At 41.0% G+C, this 25919-nt stretch overlaps 2 protein-coding genes across 36 annotated transcripts in view; one reads left to right on the forward strand and one right to left on the reverse strand.

The window, feature by feature from the left end:
* Nucleotides 1-14415, reverse strand: part of SCFD2 (sec1 family domain containing 2) — a 500388-nt gene extending 485973 nt beyond the window's left edge. The window contains exons 1-2 of one of the 2 annotated variants that reach the window (XM_058434181.1): nt 13435-14415; nt 5227-5395 (exon numbers count right to left, since the gene is read on the reverse strand). In XM_058434181.1, the coding sequence (XP_058290164.1) occupies nt 5227-5395; nt 13435-14272 (1007 nt within the window). In that variant the 5' untranslated portion in view covers nt 14273-14415. The remainder of the gene's footprint in view (nt 1-5226; nt 5396-13434) is intronic. The other variant, XM_032150992.2, reaches the window with a different exon arrangement.
* Nucleotides 14416-21396: 6981 nt separating this feature from the next.
* The window catches only part of FIP1L1 (factor interacting with PAPOLA and CPSF1), a 76900-nt gene continuing 72377 nt past the window's right edge, over nt 21397-25919 (forward strand). For 8 of the 34 annotated variants that reach the window (XM_032151144.2, XM_032151164.2, XM_058434206.1 and 5 more), the window contains exons 1-3: nt 21398-21687; nt 22832-22876; nt 22984-23023. In XM_032151144.2, coding sequence (XP_032007035.1) covers nt 21603-21687; nt 22832-22876; nt 22984-23023 — 170 coding nt within the window. In that variant the 5' untranslated portion in view covers nt 21398-21602. The other 26 variants (XM_032151223.2, XM_032151182.2, XM_032151191.2 and 23 more) reach the window with 7 other exon arrangements.

The raw sequence follows: 25919 nt of genomic DNA on the forward strand, positions 1-25919 counted from the left end.
ATCAGATAAATATCCCTGCTCTCGTGGAACTCCCTAGTGGAGAGTTCTCTCCATAGCTCTCTAGCAAAGGAAGAGACCAAAATACAACATAAATATTAATATATTAGAAAGTGGTAAGTGCTATGGAGGAAAAATAAATAAATAGGGAAGGGGACATGAAGTGCTAAGATGGACAGGAAAGGCCTCACTAAGAAGGAAAAAGGGAAATGGGGCCAAGTGTGTATCTGCAGGAATAATGATCTGGGTCGAGGGAACTTTAAGAGCCAAAGCCCTGAGGCAGGACCCAGCATGTCCAATTGGAAGAACAGCAATGAAGCTTATGTGGCTGGAAAGAAGAAAAGAAGAGACACAGTCAGAGGGGACCAGGAAGCCAGATGGCACATAATATTGTAGGCCATTGTGAGGTCTTGGCTTTCACCAGGAGGCATACAGAGAGCAATGGGAGCGGCAGATACTGAACCCAACAGAACCAGCAGCACTGCAGGTGCAGGGTTAGCGCAGAGCCAGGAGCGCCAAGCGCAGATGTAGTAAATGAAAGTAGGGCATCAGGTGAAGGTTGTTTAAGGACCTAAAAATGGTTAGAGATAGTGGAGCCGGGCGGGGCACAGAATAAAAACCCATTTCAACAGGAGGAAAACATAAAAGCAGAAAAGATTCTGCCTGCTTCTTGTTGAAATATTCCACATAATCCAGAGAACAACAGACAAGGACTGGAAGGCCATGTTAAAATGCATTTTAAGTTCTCAATTTCTCATTTGCATTGGCATTAACTTCAATTGCTATAATTATAAACAGCCTTTTATAAAAATTATCTTAGCAAATAAATTTTGACTATCAAAGCTTATTGCTTTTTAAAGACTTTTCCACTGCAGGCACATTTGTTGCCAAGCACTCACTTGTTTTGCCTTTTAGTACTAACATTTTTATCCTTACTCTCATTTCATTGAGAAGTTTCTGGTAGGTTTGGTCGAACGTAGTAGTTATTATTGTTTTGATAGACATACAAATTATGCTAGGAAAGCTGTGATTTATTTCAATTCTTCTTTTGCAGATAAATTAATCAACATAATTCCCTCAGTCTTCTAAGCAATTGAAAAAAACTACCATTTTTCTCCCAGTTATTGCTTTAGACCTCTATTTGTTTATAATTTTCTCACCACCTATCGCTTTATCTTTTACAACCTGACTTCCGGTTTCACTATTTCACCAAACTTGCTATCTCTAAAGCTTTCTTCTTTATTTATATCCCTCTAGACTCATCTTGGACACTTATGACCATACTCTTTTTTTTTTTTTGAGACAGGGTCTCACTCTATCACTTGATCTTAGCCAAAAGGCCGAGAAGCGATGAGACAGGGTCTCACTCTATCACCCAGGCTGGAGTGCCATGGCCCAATCTCAACTTACTGCAACCTCCACTTCCCAGATTCAAGTGATTCTTCTGCCTTAGCCTCCTGAGTAGCTGGCATTACAGGCATGTGCCACCATGCCTGGCTAATTTTTGTATTTTTTTTTTTTTTAAGTAGAGATGGGGTTTCACCATGTTAACCAGGCTGGTCTCCAACTCCTGACCTCAAGTGATCCACCAACCTGGGCCTCCCAAAATGCTGGGATTACAGGTGTGATTTTTGAATAGCACTCAAAGCTCATAATCTATGGTAACACTCACTCATAGTCTAATGAGAAGAAAAAGACAACTAATGAAGGCAAAGACCATGGAGACGAAATATGTATACATGAACATAGCCTAAGTGAGAGGCACAGCGAGTCACTGCAGGGGCTCGGTTAGGAACGATTTTTATTTTAAACCCAAGAAAAGCCTTAGGAGTCATTTAGGCCAATGCCCTCATTTTATGAGATGAAATAATGAGGTGTAAAAAATGTGTCATGAAGACTTTGTCTGCAAGTGATAGAAAACAGCAACTAAATTTGGCTTAAACAATAGGAAATATATTCTCCCGTACAACATAACGTCCAAACATCATGCATCAAGGAGCTTATAGCTGCTTCTCTCTGCAGTTCTCTTGGCAAGGCCACCTTCCACGTGTTAGCATTAACTTCCAGATGTGAGCAAGATAGCTGCAGCAGTTATCAGACTCAATATGTCTGACATACTGGTCACATCTGGAAGAATATTTCTATTGAGTCTCTTGTCAGTAGCAAAGAAACCTGACCAAGAAGCCCTAAGACTTTCTCTCTTGTCACTTGCCCATTTCTAAAGCATCACTGCCAAGGGAAATGAGATTCCAAGATTGGCTTAGCCTTGGTCTAAGCTTGTAATAGAATCAGTGCTGGAGAGTCAAGGTTAAATAAAGTGACTATAACCAAAACATTACTTACAGGACTGAGATACTTTTATACCTATGTTTGTTCTACTACACTTTTAAAAATTTGCTTTTTTACCTGCTGTCCAATGATGGACTCTTCTTTCTTTTTGCAAACTCCTCTGGGGAGCTTACTTTTTTTTTTTTGTAATTACCTTAGGTTTCTGTGGAAGTGGCATAGGGTAATGGTAAACACTAGTTTTAGAGCCAGGCTGTCTGGGTTCAAATATAGGCCTCCACCACGTCTAACTGTATGCGCTACCTTAGGCATGTTATTTAACTTCCTTCCTCTTCTATAAAGGAGAACGCAATAGAATCCACCTCGTAGAGATACTGTGAGAAGTACATAAGTTAATACATATTAAGTGCTCAGAATGATGCCTGTTATACAAAAAGTCCTCTGTAAGTGTGTGCTATTATTAAGGGGCATCTACTATTTTTGCATGTCCAGCATCTGTTCCCCCATCTTCTGATAAGTGTTTCCATTTTCCTTTGAAGAACCACCCCTCTGCCATGCCATATGATATTAGCATAATTCTAGTCAGTATAAAGAGCTCCCAACCCACACTGGCCAAAACGTGGCATAAAGGCCAAGAAAAGTCAATCTTACCATTTCCCCAAGAATCTGAATCTTAAGCAGAAGGACTCAAAGAAAACAGTTAAAATTCAGTCTCTCTAATGTCAATGCCTTAAAGAGGCTTTTCCTGAGCCTCTGCGTCCTACATTCCTAGAACTATTTTGTCCTTTCAAAAATCTGATTAATAATCCTTCCTTTCATTCTTTTAGCTACCCAATACCCTTTAATAACCCTTTATTGCTTAAATTAGCCAAAATTGATTTCCATTGTTTGTATAATCACTATGTTGAAAACACAGGACTCCCAAATTAACTCAAAGAGTAACTTTATTTTTGTCTCTCATCTCTTTAAATCTATTCAAGAGCCTAGCTCTTCTCTGGACCCTTCACATAGATAGCATAGAAGTTAAGACAGTGGCTCGAAAGTCAAACCCTTTTTTCTTTTTTCCTGAGATGGAGTCTCATTCTGTTGCCCAGGCTGGAGTGCTATGGCATGATCTCGGCACACTGCAACCTCCACCTCCCAGGTTCAAGATATTCTCGTGCCTCAGCCTCCCAAGTAGCTGGGATTACAGGCACCCGCCACCATGCCCAGCTAATTTTTGTATTTTTAGTAGAGACAGGGTTTCACCACGTTGGCCATGTTGGTCTCAAACTCCTGACCTCAGGTGATCCACCAGCCTCAGCCTCCCAAAGTGCTGGGATTACAGGCATGAGCCATTGTACCTGGCCTAAAGTCAAATATTCTAGACTCATTTCTAGCTCTACCTTCCACTAACTCTGTTACTTAATGTCTCTTTGCCTCAGTTTCCTTACCTATAAAATAGGGGAATAACAACATCTACCTCATTAGGATACTGTAAAATTTAATTTCCCAAATGTAAAATACTTGGAAGTGTACCTAGCTCATCATAACTCCCAAAAAATGTGAACAGAGTAGATGACAGAAGTGGTCCAATGAGGTCATCTCTCATTGACGTCAGGCCCTGACCATTTTTTGTTTCTATACTTTGGTTCACATCAACCCCCTCCTCTTTTCTAAGTCATTCAAGACATAATTAAAGCAGTGCCACTGCCTCAAGGTCTACATTGATCTACAAAGACTACAGTAACCTGATACTTTTACTTGTAGAAATTATACTCCATAGCAGATACATTAATCTTAACTTCATATCATTCCTATTGTTTTCAAATTATGCTCGGGTATAAATCATAACTCCCCAAGAAAAAGAGTGTTCGAAGAATAATATAGTATTTTATGTCATTCTTGTTAGTTAACCTAGAGTAAGGCTCACAGTTAAGTCCTTAATAATTAACTTCTGAATGGCTCTCTGAACAGCTAAATGTGTTTCCAATCACATCACTTCTGGGTTTGTAGAGCTGCAAGCCTTTAGGCCTATGCTTTTATTGTATGTGTAAACATACAAAATAGACAAAAGTATAGAACTTCCCATTTTCTTCCCACATTGACCCACAAACATGGGGTATCCAATAAGTATTCTTAACTATCTACAAAAAGGCTAAAAACTTCAGGGGCTACATATACTAATTATATTAATAAATATGGGAGGAAATTCCAAATGCATCTGCTACAGTGAAGATTTACCACTGTAATACTGAAAGATCCTGTTTTATTTAAAAATACAAAACATGAAAATAAGAAACAGATACACTTACATACTTTTTCCCCTTCTAATACTTTCATTTTTTCAAATAAGAGTAATTCCCAAGAGAACTGTTAATAAAGGACAAAGTTGAGAAAGTGACTACCATATATTTTTATTGTCATTTCTGGAGAAATTTTCATTTTTTAAACTCTGCATAACTTAACGTACATAATCTTCTCTGATTCCTCTAAGCATGTGAAAAAAATATACTTAGAAATAAAAACTTCTGTTGATATCCACAGGCATATCATCTAATATAAAAAGATGGGATGGTTTCATTGCTGTTTGAGTTGCTTTTTAGTGATGTGAAAAAGTCAGCTGGAAAAAAGAAACTGAGGAAGACTAGACTCAATTCCATGTGAAACTATCTGTGAAATGGAGATACATAAACTGACTCACTTAACCAATCCTGGGAACAAGCTTATATTACATGTAAATGACACTTCTATAAAATTCCATGCTTTCTGGATTATTGTTATGTTTAGTGGATATGGTTATTTCAAAATTAAGAAAAAATGCTTTTTGCTAAATGCTACCCACTGTGAAATTTTCAACCAGACCAACTCTTCATTGCTTTTTTCCTATGGGAATACTCAATTTAGGAGAAAAAGAAATGGGAAGATAGAGAAAGATAAGAGGACAAAAACTACATATCTTACTTGGATTGTGAAAGACAGCCTGGTGCAACCACATTATAATTTTCTTCCTCAGTTTGGAGTGCAGTGAGCTCTATCATGTTAACCATCACATCGTTTGTGTGGCCTGGGAGCTGGGGAAGTGCTGAAATGATCTTCTCTACTAAGTTGTCTCCATGATGTCCAACTGCTCCTGTTTAAGCAGACAAGAAAATGTAAATTCATAAAATGGGAGGAGAAAGCAAGCTGGATAAATGTTTTATCACATGCCTTCTATCAAAAATAACGTACATTTTTAGTTTCTGTTCGACAAAACTCGCATTTTGCCCTTCATACAGCTAATCACATTCACAATCAGCTAGTCAACATGTACCTCACAGGTTGTAATTAATGCTCCATGAGGGCAGAACTCATTTCTGCTGTGGCTAGTACTGCATCCCTAGCACCTAGTGTGTCCGGAATTGGTGAGTTCTTGGTCTTGCTGACTTCAAGAATGAAGCCACGGACCCTCGCGGTGAGTGTTACAGTTCTTAAAGATGGTGTGTCCGCAGTTTGTTCCTTCTGATGTTCAGACATGTTCAGTTTCTTCCTTCTGGTGGGTTCGTGGTCTCGCTGGCTTCAGCAGTGAAGCTGCAGACCTTCGCGGTGAGTGTTACAGCTCTTAAGGCGGTGCATCTGGAGTTGTTGGTTCCTCCCGACCGGAGTTGTTCATCCCTCCCAGTGGGTTCGTAGTCTCACTGGCCTCAGGAGTGAAGCTGCAGACCTTCATGGTGAGTGTTACAGCTCATAAAAGCGTGCACAGACCCAAAGAGTTAGCAGCAGCAATATTTATTGCAGAAGAGAAAGAACAAAGCTTCCACCATGTGGAAGGGGACCCAAACGGGTTGCCGGGGCTGGCTCAGCAGCCTGCTTTTATTCCCTTATCCGACCCCACCCACATCCTGCTGAGTGGTCCATTTTACAGAGAGCTGATTGGTCCATTTTACAAAGAGCTGATTGGTCCATTTTCACAGGGTGCTGATTGGTGCGTTTACAAACCTTGAGCTAGACAAAGAGTGCTGATTGGTGCATTTATAATCCTTTAGCTAGACACAAAGTTTTCCAAGTCCCCACTAGATTAGCTAGACACAGAGCACTGATTGGTGTGTTTACAAACCTTGAGCTAGACACAGGGTGCTGACTGGTGCATTTACAATCCTTTAGCTAGACACAACTTTCTTCAAGTCCCCACTAGATTAGCTAGACACAGAGCACTGATTGGTGCATTTACTAACTTTGAGCTAGACACAGGGTGCTGATTGGTGCATTTACAAACTTTGAGCTAGACACAAAGTGCTGATTGGTGCATTTACAATCCTCTAGCTCCAAGTCCCCACCCGAGTCAAGAGCCCAGCTGGCTTTGCCTAGTGGATCACATGCCAGGGCCGTGGGTGGAGCTGCCCACCAGTCCTGCACCGCATGCCCGCACTCCTTGGCCCTTGGGCCATCGATGGGACCAGGCGCATGGAGCAGGAGACAGTGCCCATTGGGGAGGCTCGGGCCCCATGGGAGCCCACGGTGGGAAGGGGCAGTGCTCGGCCATGACGGGCTGCAGGTCCCAAGCCCTGCCCCGTGGAGAGGCGGCTGAGGCCTGGCGAGAATTCAGTCATGGTGCAGGTGGGCTGGGAGTGCTGGGGGACCCAGTACACCCTCCACAGCTGCTGGCCCGGGTGCTAAGCCCCTCACTGCCTGGACCAGCCGGCCGCTCTGAGTGAGGGGCGCGTGAAGCCCACGCCTACCTGGAATTCGCACTGGCCTGCGAGCGCCAGGCAGGCCCAGTTCCTGCCCACGCCTCTCCCTCCACACCTCCTGGCAAGCCAAGTGAGCTGGCTCTGGCCTCAACCAGCCCAGAGAGGGGCTCCCACAGTGCAGCAGTGGGCTAAAGGGCTCCTCAAGCGTGGCCAGAGCAGACACTGAGGCCGAGGAGGCACTGAGAGCAAGCCAGAGCTGCTAACACTTTGTCACCTCTCACTAGCACAGTGCCTACATATAGTAGGCATCAGTAAGCATTTGCTGAATGAATGAATGAATAAATAAATAAATAATCTGCATCTAGTCAGTCAGGTAAATAGTGTCGTAAGATGATACTATCCTGAAATTTTAAAGCTGAATTTTTTAATATTCTATTCTTTTTTTTTCTTCTTTTTTTTTTTTTTTAAAGAGGCAGTCTCACTCTGTTGCCCAAGCTGGAGTGCAATCATAGCTCACTGCAGCCTTGAACTCTGAGCTCAAGCAACTCTCCCACCTTTGTTTCCCAGAGAGTTGAAACTATTCCTAGGATTTGAGATCCTAAATTAAGCCAATTGCTTCAAGGATTTGAGATCCCAAACTAAGCCAATTGCTTCAAGGGCTGAACTTTTCAAGTTACCAGGACCAGAAAATACCAATTCTGTATGATCCTGTGGATTATATGTGTGTTAGTGTCATTATCATAAGGCATGTAACATCTTCACTTGTCTTTAAGTCTTATATGGAATAAAATGAGAAGCAAGAATTGAGAAGTCTTCATAAGAGCTCAATCCATATATTCCGTTAGTTCTGTCCCTCTGGAGAATCCTGACTAATATGCTTATGAAATGAACAGAGACCATTCATACCATTTTTAACACTGCCTTGAGTAACCAGAATTGTAGTGATCTTGCAGGATCAGGCAGGGGGAACCTTTCACTTACTCTACTTCATTTTTTTCTCTAGCTGTTCTAGAAGATAGACATGTTAACTTATTTTACCCTCTCAATTACCCTCTGAGGTCCTTATTTTACAGATCAGGAAACTGAGAGGCAGAAGTTAGGCAACTTGCCCAAGGACTTTTGACTAGGAAAGGGCAGAGCTAAGATTACTATAACTAAGCTCTCGTAATCTCTTTAGTAACAGTAGCTACCATATATTGAGGATCTACCTCAATCCCCATACTCTTTACATAAATGATCCTATATAACATAAATTTGATCATATCACATCACAGCTCAAAACTCTCCAACTGATTCCCATTATACTTTGGCTATTATTCTAAATCCTTATTTTAACCTACAAAGCATTCCCTCTACCTGCCCCTCCAACTGATCTCCTATCAGTGTTCCCTCTTGCTCACAACACTTTAGTCAAACTGGCCTCCTACTGGTCCTCAAGCATGACACACATGCTCCCACCTTAGGCCAATTGCACTTGCCATTCCCTGGGTCTTATATGTTCTATCATTAGGTAGCCACATGGCATGCTTCCTCCCTTCTTTCAGCCTCTGCTCAAATGTCACATCCTCTCAAAACTTACTGTCTTAAAACCAAATGTATTAATCTCAACTATTTCTTTTTTTTTTTTTTTTTTTGGGGAGGAGGCCTCTCCCCCCCCCCCGGCCGGAGGGGAGTGGGCGCAATCTCGGCGCCCTCCAAGCTCCGCCTCCCGGGTTCACGCCATTCTCCTGCCTCAGCCTCTCCAAGTAGCTGGGACTACAGGCGCCCGCCACCACGCCTGGCTAATTTTTTTGTATTTTTAGTAGAGACGGGGTTTCACCGTGGTCTCGATCTCCTGACGTCGTGATCCGCCCGCCTCGGCCTCCCAAAGTGCTGGGATTACAAGCATGAGCCACCGCGCCCGGCCAATCTCAACTATTTCTATGCATCCAGGAATTCAGAGTGGCTTAACTGGGTCTGACTCAGAGACTCTCATAAAATTGCAGTCAATATGTCAGCTGGGGCTGCAGTCATCTGAATGCTTGACTGGGCAGGAGGATCCATTTCTCAGATAGCTCACTCCCAAAGCTATTGACAGGAGGCCTCAGTTCCTCATTGGCTGTTGGAAGGAATCCCATTTCCTCACTACATGGGCCTCCCATAGGGCTGCTTGAGTCTCTTCATGACATGGTAGCTAACTTCCCTCAGAGCCAGAGATCCAAAAGAACAAAGCAAGGAAAAAGACACAATGCCTTTTGGGACCTGGTCTTGAAAATTACACTCCTGCATTTCTGCCATATGCTATTCTAGGGAGAAGGGGATAAGTGAGTCACTAAACCTAGCCCACACTCAAGGGGAGGGGAATTTAAACTGTATTTCTTGAAGGAAGAGGTATCAAAGAATTTGTAGACACACATATAGAGAGAGAGACAAGGTCTTGCTCTGTTGCCCAGGCAGGAGTGCAGTGGCTCAATCATGGCTCACTGCAGCCTAGATTTCCCAGACTCAGGTGATCCTCCCACCTCAGCCTCCTGAAGAGCTGGCACTACAGCATGCAACACCATGCCCAGCTAATTTTTTGTATTTTTTGTAGAGATGGGGTTTCACCATATTGCCAAGGCTGGTCTCAAACTTCTGGGCTCAAGTGATCCACCATTTTGGCCTCCCAAAGTGCTGGAGTTACAGGTGTGATCCACCACACCCAGCTTGTAGACATTTTTTTGTTTTGTTTTGTTTTGTTTTTTCTGAGACGGAGTTTCACTCTGTCACCCAGCCTGGAGTGCAGTGGTGTGATCTCGGCTCACTGCAAGCTCCGCCTCCTGGGTTCACGCCATTCTCCTGCCTCAGCCTCCGGAGTAGCTGGGACTACAGACACCCGCCACCACACCCAGCTAATTTTTTGTATTTTTTAGTAGAGACGGGGTTGTAGACATATTTTTAAACCACCACACCTACCTTCATTAATATTAATAGTCCATATTATTATACTGATATTAGTAATTTGTTTACTGTCTTCATTCCCAAACAAAATTTAAACTTCCTAACTGGAAGGATTTGGATATTTTTAGCACTATTTTGCCTATTCCTTGAGTAATAGATAATATGTATTTTTGAATGAAGGAATTATTTCAGGCCAGGCTCAGTGGCTGATGCCTGTAATCTCAGCACTTTGGGAGGCTGAGGTGGGAGGGTCACTTGAGGTCAGGAGTTCGAGACCAGTCTGGCCAACATGGTAAAGCCCCATCTCTACTAAAAAATATATATATATGTAAATTAGCCAGGTGTAGTGGTATGTGCCTGTAATCGCAGCCACTCAGGAGGCTGAGGCACAAGAATCGCTTGAACCCAAGAGGCGGAGGTTGCAGTGAGCTGAGATTGAGCCACTGCACACCAGCCTGGGCAACATGCAAGACTCTGTCTCAACAACAACAACAAAAAAGGAATTATTTCATATTCTTCCCACAGGTTAGAATACAAAAATAGGTGGATATTTTTCCCTCTTTACAAATGAGAAAACCTCAACAGCTCAATGACGGTCAAATAGCACAAAAAAGTCACTAAGCCAGGATGTGATGTTATCCTGGCATGGATCTAACACCAAAAATCTAGTCAGCCCTTTATATGGCTTCCCAACTGTGTCTCATACCTATTTATTTTAAATAGTATCTTCTGAACCCTGAAATAAAGATATAAGTTAGTTAGTTTGCATGTTTTGGAAAAGCAGATCAGGGAGAAAAAAGATCAGACACTTTTCTGAGCACTAAAGCAGCACTGGAGTCCAAATATGTTTAGTCTCTGAAGCTGCTAACTTCTGGACACACCATATAATGATCATCTCTACTGTACAGGACAACAGTTCTCAAACTTTTCCCACACCCACACATAAGAGTAGTCACTGGAGCAAACTGCCAAGGTTCAAATCCTAGCTCTGCCACTTAATACATGTGTGATCTGAGGCAAGTTATTTAACTCCTCTGTGCTTCAGTTTCATCCGTAAAATGGGGATAATTATAATAATTATCTCAAAAATTATTGTGAAAACTAAAGGAATTTACATATGCCGAGTGCTGAGATAAACAGTTCATTTTCAAATGTTAGCCATTACTAGTGGACTCAAATTTCAATACTTTGACAAGTAATATACAATCACACCTTAAAGCAAATATAAATACTTCAGTGTATTATAATCCCAGGATTAAGAACCATCCACTGGAATGAGAGTTAATCTTTAATCAAAAGGATTTTAATTTAAAAGTTTGCATGAAGCCGCCTGTAATCCGAAAACTTTGGAAGGCTGAAGTGGGCAGATCACTTAAGGTCAAGAGATCAAGACCAGCCTGGCCAACATGGTGAAACTCTATCTCTACTAAAAAACCAAACAGAACAAAACAATACAAAAATTAGCTGGGCGTGGTGGTGGCTTTCCTGCCTGTAATTCCAGCTACTTGGGAGGCTGAGGCACAAGAATCCTTTGAACCTGGGAGGCGAAGGTTGCAGTGACCCGAGATGGCGCCATTGCACTCCAGCCTGGGCAACACAGTGAGACGCTGTCTCAGAAAAAAAAAAAAAAAAAAAAAGTTTACATGAAGATAAAATTCAGAATTGAACTAAGAAAGTAAATTTAATTCCCAGCATTACCACCATCTCCTACCTTTTAATTTTGAACTTGAAAAATATTAGCAAAACACCCTAGCCAATCTCAAGAGCCAGAACATTGTGCACATGTACCATAAAACTTTAAGTATAATAATAATTAAAAAAATAAATAAAATAAAATAAAATAAAATGATTGCTGCCAAATGGCAACTGTGTCTTTCTATGTGTCTTTATTTTGTAAAGCATTCTTTTTTTCTTTTTTTTTTCTTTTTTGAGACAGAATCTGACTCTGTCACCCAGGTTGGAGTACAGTGATGTGATGGTGGTTCACTGCAACCTGTGCCTTCTGGGCTCAAGTTATCCTCCACTTCAGCCTCCTGAGTGGCTGGGACTATAGGTCACCATGCCTGGATGGTTTTTTCATTTTTTATTTAATTTTTAAATTTTTTGTAGAAATTGAGTTTTGCTGTGTTGCCCAGGTTGATCTTAAACTCCTGAGCTCAAGGAGTCTGCCTACCTCAGCCTCCCAAAGTGCTAGGATTACAGGCATGAGCCACTGTGCCGGGCTCTAAATCATACTTGACTACGTTATATTGATACTTGACTACACTATATTGCAAACTTTTAGAGGGCAGAAGTTATGCTCACCTTATTTATTCTGTATGTTTAAAAAAAGTATTAGCTACTGAAGATGTAAAGAGCTGTTACTATGATGCTGGACAGTGGGACATTAAGTTTTGCCTAACTAAAGTCTTAGGGGAGAGTACAAAATTATGTGAACTTCCCAGTTGATTATGAAACAACTTTGTTACATTTTTGGCATAAAGAGATAGAAGTAACAGTAATATATAGCATCCACAAAAAAACTCAACAAGTATCTACTTATCAGGTTTTATCTTTTAATCCCCTATGGACTCTGTGATGCTACAGTTATTACTTATATATTTAAATCACAGACTGGACACCTGGTTTTTCCAGTCACATAATTAAGTTTGCATCTCAGTATTACCATTTAGTCTACTTTCCATTTTTTATCTGAAAATTAATCTTATTAAGATTAAAAACTCAAATATACCTATTTTGTTTTTTATAACTTAATTCAACTTTGTTTCTGACCTATTAAAGGGAATGCCTACCAATGTCAGTTTTCCGATTATTCTCCCTGGACTTCGAAGTGGCTAGGCTATATTACTAACAGTATTATACAACCTAATTAGAGAACAATAAAGTTGACCTTTGAAAATAACATATCAAACATCAGAAAGTGTCTTTTCTTCATCTGCTTTAAGGATTACATTTGTTTCTTTTGTGTAAATAATACATTATTACAATTTGAGATTATTTACTTAATCTTTAATACAATAGAGCTAAAAATAAATCAATAAACATTTGAAAATATTTTCTACAATTCTATTTCATCTCATTTACTAGTAACATTTAAGTTCAGCCTCACTTTTGAACACTCATTTCCTAAACCTCAATTGTCTGTGATAATTTTATGTTTTCTTATACAGTAGTTTTCCTTCAGCTGAGTCATCTATTAATACTTCTCCAACAAACCAGAATCTTCTTATGAAGGACTGTTGTGAATACTGGCATTCTTAAATTTCTAAAAATAAAATTTCCCAGGTGCACAGTTTTCCTCAGCATGATCTTGGGCTAAAGCTGTTGTTTAACAAGGCAATGGGCATTTATGACATTTCTACCCATTACAGCATTTAACAAATGTTACTGTAATTGCTAATTCACCTGTCTGTATTCCACTTTAGACAATAAACTCTGTGAGATTAGAGACCGTGTCCATCTAGTTCATCTTTGTATCCTCAATCTGATATATAATAAAAGGTCAATAAAATATATGCTGAATCAATGAAAGTCTCAGCAATGTGGGGAATGGTAATGAAGAACTCCAGAGCAACGCACTTACCTGTGAGATCCAGGGTTCTGTCCACAAAAACCACTGATGCCCTGCCTGCAGCAGTCTTCTTCCTGTTCTTTGCAGGGGCATAATTGGCCAGATCCGCAGCGATGACCCGACTTAAGGAACCTACAGCAAAACATTCCTCCCGTACTCCTAAATGTTCACACAGAGAACTGAGGCCTGACACTAGGCATCTGATCTGCAGCAGCAGCTCTGGGGTTAGGGCAGTGGCGTCCACATCACTCAGGCTTCCCAGCTTCCTCTTGTCTGGTCGGGCGCTATTAAGGAGGTGCACATCCTGGGGTAGCAGTGGGAAAAGGGATGCAAAGGCTGGAGTCAAGGCAAAGTGGGGAGCAACAGGGGCAAGCAACAACGGGGCATGGAACACTTCGGCCGTGTAGTTCATGTTGCCCATCCATTCACACAGCTTCTCCTCCAGCTGCTCGAACACCGGCTGCTGCCCCTCCATCTCGGCCGCTGCCGCCGCTGGGACATGATTAGCTGTGAGGTGGACAGCGTGGCTCACGGTTGTGACCACCACACAATACTGGAAGTGACTGCGGCAGATGATGTCCCGTAGGATCTCCACGGTCCGGCCTTTCAGCAGGCAGCTCAGCACAAACACCGCCTTGGGCTGCTTGGCTCCACCACCAACTGCGTCGGGCTCCAACTCTCGCAGGTGACAGTGAGGACCCCCCACCGCCTCCAGGAGACGGGTGGATCCGCAGCCCCAGTGCAGGCTCTCGGCGCAGGCGGCGTCCAGGTAAACCACAGCCCGTTTCACTTTGGCCAGCACCTGCTCCCATCCTTGCTGGGTAAAGGACAGTACGCCTGAGGCGCTCATGGTTGGGGATTCGCAGACTTGGGGAAGTCCTACGGTGCAGGAACTTCTTTCAGAACTCACCGCTTCCGGAAATTGGGCTCCGGGAGACTTTGACAGTCAACACAGTACACGTGGTCCGGCCTCTGACACGCTCTCTGATGGCGCTCGGTGATGACGTTGAGCTGAGCGGTGATTGGCTAGGGAGGCGGCCGGGAGTGAGGAAGGATGGCGTGGCCTGGAAAGAAGTGGGTGGGGCTCTGCGGCTCTGGGCTTCCTCAAAAGCTTGTGGAGATCAGAAGGTGTTTCCTGGGATGGAGTTGAACTGAGTTCTTTCCGTCACTCGCCTTGTCTGCGCAGATAATCTTTTCATGTTCCTTGAAAAGTCTCCAAAATAAAAACCTAATCCGAAATTTGATATCTTCCTTAGATATGAACACGTCTCCAAAAGTACAGCCACCTTCCCAATCTAAACTCAGAGCAACTAGAAAAAGATAATAAAAACAACCAACTGTGTGCAATATTTTGAGTTTATAAATTGCTGTCACATACGTTATTGCCCACAAGCCTCAGAACAAACCCTGTTGTTCTCATTTTCACTTTCTCCATCTTTCCTCCCTCATCTCATCATCACTACATCTTGATAGGCTTAAAAACTCTCAGAATTCAGCCCTTCCTCTCCATTTTTGCTGTCACAAAAACCCAACATCATCACTCACCCAGACAATGATCTCTCAACATTTTCTGGGTTTTGATGTCTTTCCCCTCCAATTCTATTTTCTTCCTAATAAACAAAGTTGGTCCTACAACTTTCCTGCTTAAAAGCTTCTCCTAGACCAGTTGCCTATAGGATATATCCACACTCTTTAAAAAGCATCAACATCCTTCATGATTTCTCAATTTCTCTCCAGCTATTCCCAACCTGGAGAAAAATTGTACCGATACAATGAAGTCAATAGGCTGAACCCAAAATGTTTTATGGGTTCTGTTTGTTCCACCAATATATTTACATTACTAAGTATAATCTCTGTGCTAAGCTTCAAAGATGTAATGGTTAATAAAATTCATTACCTAATCCACAAAGAATTTACCTGGTAAACTTACCAAAAATAATCATTCCAACAGTACTGCCTGTAAGAGACTTTTTCTAACTCACCACCACTATTACCCTATCACCTCTCTCTTCCCCCACCTATCAAACCACTCAACTGATACATTTGCTAAGTACTTGCCATATCATGGGGTAAGTATTAACACTATTTTCTTTAAACTATCTGTTTTGCTAAATTATGCACTAGATGCTTGGTATCCCCAACACTTATAACAGGTGCTCAATAAATGTTCGTTGAATGAATGTTCAATTAATATCCATGGCCAGGCGCGGTGGCTCATGCCTGTAATCCCAACACTTTGGGAGGCCGAGGTTGGCAAATCACCTGAGGTCAGGGGCTCAAGACCAGCTTGGCCAACATGGTGAAGCTACGTTTCTACTAAAAGTGCAAAAATTAGCTGGGCATGGTGGCAGGTACCTGTAATCCCAGCTACTCGGGAGGCTGAGGCAGGAGAATCACTTGAACCTGGGAGGCAGAGGTTGCAGTGAGCCAAGATCATGCCACTGCACTCCAGCCTGGGCGACAGAGAGAGACTCTGCCTCAAAAAAAAAAAATCCACATAATAATATATCCAGCCAATTTTTAATAAATATGTACAGTATTCCAAACACTGTCTGGGTTTTAAGGATATAAAGAAAACTAAGCCACAGCCCTGATTTCAAAATAATTATGATGAAATAAAGGGACCCACAGATGTAAAACAAGTGCAATAAAATGTTACAGAAGCAAATATTTTTAAAAAATTTTGTATAGGAGTTAAGAAGGAGGAAAAATAAATTCTGACTAAGAGAAAAAGGAAGTAGTCAGAAAAAGCTTCATATAGGGCATAAGTTTTGACTTGCCTTCAAAGAAACCCAGGTGTTCACCAGGTGGACAGGATGGGGAGGAGGATTCTTAGCAGTCCAGGCACACAGTGTAGCATAAACAAAGTCGTAGAGGCATAAAACAGTACAACGTGTTCTCTGGAACTACAAAGGGTTTCCTATAGCTGGAGTGCATTGTATGAAAAAAGGCACAAGAAGAAATAAGAGCAAGGAATTAGAAAAGAAAGAAATGGACTAGATCAGCAAGAGCCTTATTTTCCATTCTAGATAGTAGCAGCCAGTGGGGAACTATTAATGTATTTTGGGGTATGGAAATAATTTGTTCACATCTGGATTTTCAAAAAAAAAATGATTCTAGTCAAAACATGGAAAATAATTTGAAATGGAGCAATTTAGCGCAGAGGGAGCAGTTAAGAAAATAATAGTATCAGCAGCAAATCTGGGTGAGAGAGTTGAAAAATGTAACAAGCAGATGGACAGAGTGGGGAGTGTGAATAGACATTAAGAATATAGTGCCAAAGGGCTTGCTTATCAGTTTGACAGAGAGGGTGACACACAAGGAGAATTTCAGGTTAGCACCTAGCTTTCTGTCTGGATGACTGGTAAATGCCAGTCATGGAGATTTGAAAAACCATTAAGAGAAGCAGATTGCAGAATAAATACAGAGTTTAATGGGGACATATTTTTGTTTGTTTCCTTATGGCAAGATAAGTGTAACATAAAAGTCACCATCTTAACCATTGTAAAATGTACATTTGGTGGCATTAAGTACATTCACATTGTTGTATAACCAATCTCTGAACTTTTTGTCTCACAAAACTGAAACCCTGTACCCATTAAACAACAACTCCCCATTCCCCCTCTCCACAGTCCTTGGCGACTTCCACTCTACTTTCTGTTTCTATGAGTTGACTACTCTAGTTGTTGGCAATGTAGTAGTTGACTACTCTAGATACCTCATGTAAGTGGAACAATACAGTATTTGTTTTGTTGTGATTGACTTATTTCACTTAGCATAAAGTCCTCCAAGTTAATCTATATTGTAACATGCATCAGAATTTTCTTTCTTTTTGAGGCTGAATAACATTCCATTGTATGTTATACCATTTTGTTTATCTATTCATCTGCCTATGGACATTTGGTCTGCTTCCACCTTTTAGCTATTGTGAATAATGCCACCTTGAATATGCAGCAGAAGAGTCATAAACCTGGTAGAACCCAGTAGGTAAAAGAGCCAATGATAGACCCAAGTTCACATGTTGAACCAGCAAAAAAGAAGATCTTCCTACATGTTTGTATCGTTGTCAGCATGAAAATTATTTTAAGAAGCTTAAGTTGAATAAGTTGTTGGATGACAGCCCTTGCTCTTCCATTTAAACCCAGGTCAGTGCCCAGTTACACCTGCATTAATCCTGATCTCAAGCTCACTTTTTGTTTCTACCCCTTGCATCTCATGCTGAATCATACATTCATTAGATAAGTTTGAGTGAATTAATACTTCATCTTCTCTGAAAGGGCAAGGCACTCATGAAGTCAGGGTTGAATATTGTGCCAGCAACTGCTAGTGGTTGCCTCAATATTTATTTGTCTCTTCTTCTGTAGTAATAGGTTTATTCTGAACTCATAGACACACAGCTAAAGACTACTTTTCCCTCTGTGTTGTGTGTTTCCAAAAGTGTGATTATGCTATTTATGCTGCTTTGTAACCTGCCTTTTTACTTCATAGTGCCTGGTGAACACCTTTATTTCCTTATGAATAAACAGTATCGAAGGATGGTTTTCAAGTTAAAAAAATAAATAAATAAATAAATAAATAAATAAATAAATAAATAAATAAATAAAAAATAAATAAATAAATAAATAAATAAATAAATAAATAAATAAATAAAAAATAAAAAAAAATTAAAAAAGACTACTTTTCCAAGCCTCTTGCAGCTAGCTATGGACAAATGATGAGGCACGGCTGAATAAGATAGTTGGAAGTGACACATACGAATTTCAAATCATTCCCTAAAGGTGTATGGTTTTCTTTCCCTACAAATCCTGCTTTCAGTTCTTTTGTACATGCACCCAGAGTGGAATTGCTGGATCATATGATAATTCTATTTTTAACTTCTTGATGGACCTCTGTTTTTGTTTTGTTTTTTACAGAGGCTGCAACATTTTACATTCCTACTAATAATGCACAGGGGTTTGGATTTCTCCACATCCTTGCCAACACGATATTTCCTGGGTTTTTTGATAATGACCATCCTAATAGGTGTGGGGACATGTGGTTTTCAATATACTTGTGGGACATCGAGGCAGAAACGTCTAGCATGCTGTTGGATGTATGATTCCGGAATTCAGAAGAGAAATATGGTAATTGGGATTATTGGTAATTGGGTATGCTTCAGAGTGCCTTAAGAGAACACAAAAAAGAAAGAAGACAATGATGGTGATGGAGAGAACTCTGAGCAACTTTTCTTGATGGGCAGAAGAAGTCAAGCCAGTGAATGGAGTAATGAGAGGTGCAAGTTTTAAGAATACAGCGGCCAACAGTGGCAAGTGTCAGAAAAGGGAAAAGAGATGGAATATGAGAAGAATCTACAGGATTTGTCCTGTGCAGGAAGAAAGTACAGTCATGACAAGGGAGTGCTGGGGGTGCAGTGCAGAATGAGTCAATGGATTGGGGAAAATGCAACTTCTAGAAATTATCTACACAGTTCCTAGAAAAGAAGGTGGTAGGGGAATGAGGAGGTAAAAAAGTTGGAAGAATATGAAGTTAGGGTCAAAGAAAGTAACTTGGCCTCTACAATTCAGGGAGGGAACACTTTTTTTTTTTTTCAGAGACAGAGTCTGAAAAATTCATTACCTAATCCACAAAGAATTTACCTGGTAAACTTACCGAAAATAATCATTCCAACAGTACTGCCTGTAAGAGACTTTTTCTAACTCACCACCACTATCACCCTATCGCCTCTCTCTTCCCCCACCTATCAAACCACTCAACTGATACATTTGCTAAGTACTTGCCATATCATGGGGTAAGACTTCTCACAGGCTGGAGTGCAGTGGCACAATCATAGCTCACTGCAGACTCAAACTCCTGACTTCAAGCAATCCTCAGCCTTAGCCTCTTGACTAGCTAGGACTACAGGTGCACACGACTACACATGGCTAATTTTTTTTTTTTTTTTGAGATGGAGTCTTGCTCTGTCCCCCAAGCTGGAATGCAGTGGCGCGATCTCAGCGCTCACTGCAAGCTCCACCTCCAGGGTTCACACCATTCTCCTTCCTCAGCCTCCTGAGTAGCTGGGACTACAGGCGCCCGCCACCACGTCTGGCTAATTTTTTGTATTTTTAGTAGAGATGGGGTTTCACTGTGTTAGCCAGGATGGTCTCGATCTCCTGACCTCGTGATCTGCCTGCCTCAGCCCCCCAAAGTGCTGGGATTACAGCAAGACCCTGTCTCTGTAAACTGGCTTGAACTCAGAGATCATCTAACTTGGCCTTTCCATTTTATAGATGAGAAAACTGAAGCATAGAAAGGTTGATTCCTGACTACACAACCTGGTAGGTATAATGAAGAACTGAGGCCAGGCCTGGTGGCTCATGCATGTAATCCCAGCACTTTGGGAGGCCTAGGTGGAAGGACTGCTAGAGACCACGAGTTCCAGACCAGCCTAGGCAACATGGTGAGACACTGTCTCTACAAAAAATAAAAAATGAGCCAGGTGTGGTGGCACCTGCTTGTCTGTAGTCCCAGGTACTCAGGAGGCTGAAGTGGGAGGACTGTTTGAGTCTGGGAGGTACAGGCTGCAGTGAACAGTGGCCCTGCCACTGCATTTCAGCCAGGGTTACAGAGTAAGACTGTTTTTTAAACAAAACAAAACAAAAAAACAGGCGGGGCGTGGTGGCTCATGCCTGTAAGCCCAGCACTTTGGGAGACCAAGCTGGGCAGATCAACTGAGGTCAGGAGTTCAAAACCAGCCTGGCCAAAATGGTGAAACCCCCTCTCTACTATAAATACAAAAATTGGTTGGGCATGGTGGCACGTGCCTGTAATCCCAGCTACTTGGGAGGCTGAGGCAGAAGAATCGCTTGAGCCCAGGAGGTGGAGGTTGCAGTGAGCAGAGATCGTACCACTGTACTCTAGCCTGAGCAACAGAGCGAGACTCTGCCTCAAATAAACACACAAACAAACAAAAAACCTAGAGCTCCAGTTTGAACCATGGTATGTCATCTTTTCACTGGAAGGTGTGCTTTCAGAAGTGGCCTGAACATTTGGTTTGCCTATTAAAATAAAAACTGTACATACTTCATGATCTATCTTCAAGAAACAGACAAATCTGCAAGGAGCCGCGTGGATCTTCATTGTCGTTTTTTGTTGTAGTTAAAAGTGTAAAGTCGAAAGCAATCTGGGTGTACATTAATGGAGAAAAACAGCCATATTCACTCTGTGATAGCTATACTATGCAATTTTATGAAGCACTTAAAATGGATATAGTTTGATTCATACTAAAATGAAAAACAGCTCCAAGACACAGATGCTAAAAAAAAGAAAAAAAAAGGAAGTCGCAGGATGATACTACACAATACTGTACTGTTTAAGACTTATCAATCTCAGGTTCTCCCACCAAAACAGCACAACACACGAAGTAAGCGTATGGGAAATTTCAGAATGATGAACTCCAAACAGGATATGCATCTCTGTAACAAGGGCTACCTCTGGAGAGAAGGGTAGGGGAATGAGGCGGTCTTTGACCTTGACGGTAATTTATGGTTTTTAACAAGGAGGATGCATTCTTCATCTATTAGTTTTGCTTTTGTTGGCTGTGAAAATTAATTTTTCGAGAAATAGTACTGATTGTGATTTCTTCTCTATTCAGTGAGGAAAGGGAGTGACAGGTTATGATTCTGTATCAAGGCTGATTAAAGAATAAAAGAAGGCCTTTCGGAAGATTAAAAAACAAATAAAAAGTTGAGAAGATAGCACGAAGAGTAGAAGGGAACAATGGTGTACTCGCCAGCAATGGCAATACGGGTTATTAAAAAGAAGGGTGGGGGCGGGGAACTCTGGCCGACTCAGGACGCCACGGTAGGAAGCCACGCAAAATAGCAAAGCGGGATCCTAGAGGGGCGGGGCCCACCTCGGCGCGCAGGCGCAACCAGGCCCAGGTGGCCGCCGCCGCGGAAGCGAAGCCACCTATACGCGCCGCGCCGCTTGGGTCTCCTGCGCATGCGCAGACGGACCTGGGCTGGAGGCTTCATCTTTGCCGCCGCCGCCGCCGCCGCCTTCCTGGAATTTGAGTCTCGATCTTTCTTCGTTCGCTCGCCGGCGGGTTCGCGCCCTTCTCGCGCCTCGGGGCTGCGAGGCTGGGGAAGGGGTTGGAGGGGGCTGTTTGTCGCCGCGTTTAAGTTGCGCTCGGGGCGGCCATGTCGGCCGGCGAGGTCGAGCGCCTAGTGTCGGAGCTGAGCGGCGGGACCGGAGGGGATGAGGAGGAAGAGTGGCTCTATGGCGGTACGAAACTTCCTGTCCCTGTCTCTCGGGTTCTCTCAGGCCTCCCCTCTTGGCCCTCAAACGGCCGGCGTCCCTGGCCTCTCGCGCCGCCGCTTCGGGCCTCTGGTTGGGAGTCCTGTCCGGCCTGACTTAGGCCGAGCGCGGCGTGCGCGTGCCCTCAGCCCCCGCGGCGGTCTCCCGCTTGGCCCACGCCCACCATGCGCACTCACCCTGTGGAGGCTGGGCCGGGCTGGGGGGATGTGACCGGTCCTGGCCCCCGGCTTCACTGTGCTTTCCCCGGGGCGTCTCGGTCGCCTCTCTGCTGCGCTGTTTACCCTTGTTTTTTCTGTCGATTCTGAGGTAGTGTTTTTTTGTGTCTGTTTTTGCCCTGTGGCCTTAGGGTGCCCTTCCTGTCCCTTCTTTCAGAAACAGTCATTCTGTAATAATAGCTAAATAAAGTTAATGCTGTACAACTAACGTCTTGTTTCTTGATGGTCAGTTTGTATGGAATGCACCTGCAAGGGTACCTCCTTGTCTGAAAGTCGTGCTTTAAAAATAATTAATTAAGAGAGAGAAAGATGGCCCATAAAGAAAACTCTGAATGTCTCCTGTATTAAGGTGAAGTTATTCTTTTTTAAGAGACTGCCGTTTAACCTACATCATGGAGGTATCTCATGATCCTTCGGCTTATAGTTTTCAGTGTCATCTCATGTATTTCTTTTTCTCAAAATTAATGCATCGTGTACTTCTCTTTAGGAGGGTACTTGTTTGACATATGGTTTTTAACTTTAAGTCACAATCCCTTCTTGCTTGTTACACCAGATTTGAAAGTTAATGTTTGTTCCTTGCCTAACACATACATTCTTGATTGTCTTTAGAATAGAATAGTAAAAGTGCACTTTGGGCACCATGCAGGTCCTTGATGATGTAACTTTGATAAGCTTGTAAAAAAAAAAAAAATCGTTGTCTTTGGTGGCAAGATTTAGCATTAGTTACTACTCTTTGAAATGTGAATGTGTAGGATTTCTTTTACAAAGATCTGAAAATCTTCAATACCTCTTAAATTTAAGCTTATTTTTATAGCAGTAAAGTCTGATTTTTTTTCCATAAAATACGTGTCTTGTTAAGTAATTATAAGGTGATCTAACTTTGGATGTGCTTATAGGCCCATGGGACGTGCATGTGCACAGTGATTTGGCAAAGGACCTAGGTTAGTGCTTGTGATGATCACTTCAGATTTTCATAATACTAGTTTCTTTAAGAGTGGTTTATTTATTTTGTTTGCTTATTTATTTATTTGTTTATTTTACTTGGTAGATGAAAATGAAGTTGAAAGGCCAGAAGAAGAAAATGCCAGGTTAGTGAAATTTTCTGTTGATGCCTATTACACAGGTTGTGTGATACAATGGTTCTGTCAGTTGTCAAAATTATTTTCTTACAATCATTGGCTTCATTACAACACTGACTTACAACATTTTGGAGGACATTGAATCCTTTAAGGATTATTCCAGTTTCAGGACCTAATCTTATGCCAATTCTATTTGTTGGTAGTTTAAAGGACAAAGTTTTTGAACTTAGGATTGGACTGATTTTACACTGTTAAGTAACTTGTTACTCTTAAGTGAATTCAGTAGTGAAGTATACAGTATAATCATTAAGCTACTGATAAAAATATTTTAACTTAATTGAAAATGTTTTTAAGTAAATCAGGAACACTCCAAACTACTACTGCTTTTCCAGTTTATTAATATTTTTGATAGTATAATGGCACTTCGGTTGTAATTTCAATGCTATGTATTGTTTACATTCAAAATGTAATTAGCTGATTTGTTATAAGGTTGATTTCTTTGTTAGACTGTAAGAAAGATGTAAGTATTCATTTATAGAACATATACAGGGAGTCAGAATTTTACCCCGGATTTCAAGAAACAACCCATGCAGAGAAGTACGTAGAGATGTCGGCATTACCCTGACCACATGCATTAGTGTCTGTAATGGAGGGAGAGGTAGTTAGAAGATTTTAAAGAATATTTGGATTTGAAAAGTGGAAGATATACCACTTCATACCGAGTAAGCTGCAATCAAAAAGATAAAACAGGTGTTGGTGAGGATATGGAAAAATAAAACCCTCATACACTTCTGGTGGGATTGTAAAATGGTGCAGCTGCTTTGAAGAACAGCCTGGCCATTTTCTCAAATGGTGAAACACGGAGTTACCATATGAGTCCTCCACCTTAGAGGAATGAAAACATATTCCCACAAAAACTTGTACGTGAATATTCATAGCAGCATTATTCTTAATAGAAAATGGAAAAAAATAAACCTCGCAGCTGCATCAACTGATGAATGGATAGATTAAATGTATTATATCCATACAGGGGAATATTATTTGGCAGGGACAATAAAATGAAGTAGATGTTACAACACGGATGAACCTTACAAATGTGGAAGCGAAAGAAGCCAGTCGGTAGAGACAGATTAGTGGTTACTAAGAGTTGGGTGAGTGATTGCTGATGTATACAAAGTTCCTTTTGGGAGCGATGCATACATTCTGGAATTAGACAGTTGTGATGGTTGGACTATGTGAGCATATTAAAACTCAGTTGTCCTGTTTGAATGGATAGATTGTGTAACATGTGAATTGCATCTCAAAGCTGTTACAACAAAAAAAGGATAGAGGGGAAAAAGTGAGAAATGGAAGTAAAAATAGCTTAGGAGGAGCTGAAACTACAGTTCAACTTCCTTACCCAAAAAATCCCCTATAGTCTTTTCACTCATTGGTATATTATCTGAAATGTTATTTCATTTTAAAATGTATGTATTCAACTCAGTTCCTAATTCTGATCTCAACCACAAAGTTGAGATTAGTTTTAATTTATGTTATGAAAGTGATTGAATATTTCTTTGTACCCATTCCTTCAGTTGGTCAAGAAATTAATTACAGGGTATAGTTTTATAATCAAATATACTTTTCTATATGATAATCTTTATCCCATTAATTTTTATTTTTATTGGTTACAATTTTAAAAGCTTACTTTCTAATCAAACATTCTTTAATTTTAATTCTGCAATACACAACTTGCTAAAATTTATTGGAGGGAACCTGCTACCTTCCCTGAGTGTCACTGTCAACATAGCTTTATATTCCTTTCTACAACTTTATTTGGGGAGCCGTTGAGTTGATTTCATCCTATAGGGGGAAAAACAGCTTCCTTTACAGTGTTATTTTTCTAGAAAAAGCTTAAAATTTTATCATGTTTCTAACATTTTAATGGTGATAGAAAATTAAAACTTCCAAAAGAGTAGGCCTATTGAAGAAAGGTACTCTGCCAAACCTACTGCTATCTGGCTTGGTACATCATTGCATTGCTCTACCTAAGTTCCTGCTATTAGAATTTGCCTGTTTCCTACTGACTGGCTCATTGCTGAAGCCTCTGTTTTTCTTAAACATTGCATTGCAGTCTCCAATTGTGTTATATCTATCCAAGTTTTGACTAAAGAAAGGATACTGTTTTGTGACATAGAAAGCAAATGGGACTTGTTTCTGGCTACCTAGAAGCTTATTTCAGCAGGAGGTAAATGTACTGAACAATTACAGCTGCATATTTGTTTTCTTGAAGCAGGCAGTAGAACAATGAAAATATAACAGTTGTGTTTTGACTTTTTATCTTTCATTTTGCTTTATTTGGTGATTGTGCTATAAAATGCCACTGTAAAGATCAAATTGATTTACATAGAAACTGCCTGACAGAAAGTGAAGTTTAGAAGAGATTAGCAGAAATCTAATGAAAAGTGCTCTGAACTGTGTCAGCATCTGGACATTTTTGTTAAGAATGCTACTAAATAATTTAGAAAGTTGGGTCAAATCAGCTACTTGCTTTGTACTTCAATTTTCTTATCTGTAAAATGAGGTGATGGTTAATTCCCACTGTTGAAATTTTAATTACTAAAAAATGTAAGAAACCAATTACACTATGGTACTAGAAGTGTTATTTGCTGGTAAATGACCATATGCTTGAGTTTCATGGGAATGTGAATGTTTTATTGTTACATGTCAGTTATGTTATGAAAGGACAAGTTCAAGTATTAACTGGTCTTAAAAAAGTAATCAGTTTTATCATTCATTAGAATTAGCTCCTTATTAATATCAAATTGGAGAATAGTTTTGAATGAAGATACATTTTTTAATCTTAAAATTTTATTTTTTATTCAACAAAGGACATATCTTCAATAAGATTGATAACACAGAGAAC

Source organism: Hylobates moloch, unplaced genomic scaffold, assembly GCF_009828535.3.
Source record: "Hylobates moloch isolate HMO894 unplaced genomic scaffold, HMol_V3 SCAFFOLD_2, whole genome shotgun sequence".
Classification (NCBI taxonomy): Eukaryota; Metazoa; Chordata; class Mammalia; order Primates; family Hylobatidae; genus Hylobates; species Hylobates moloch.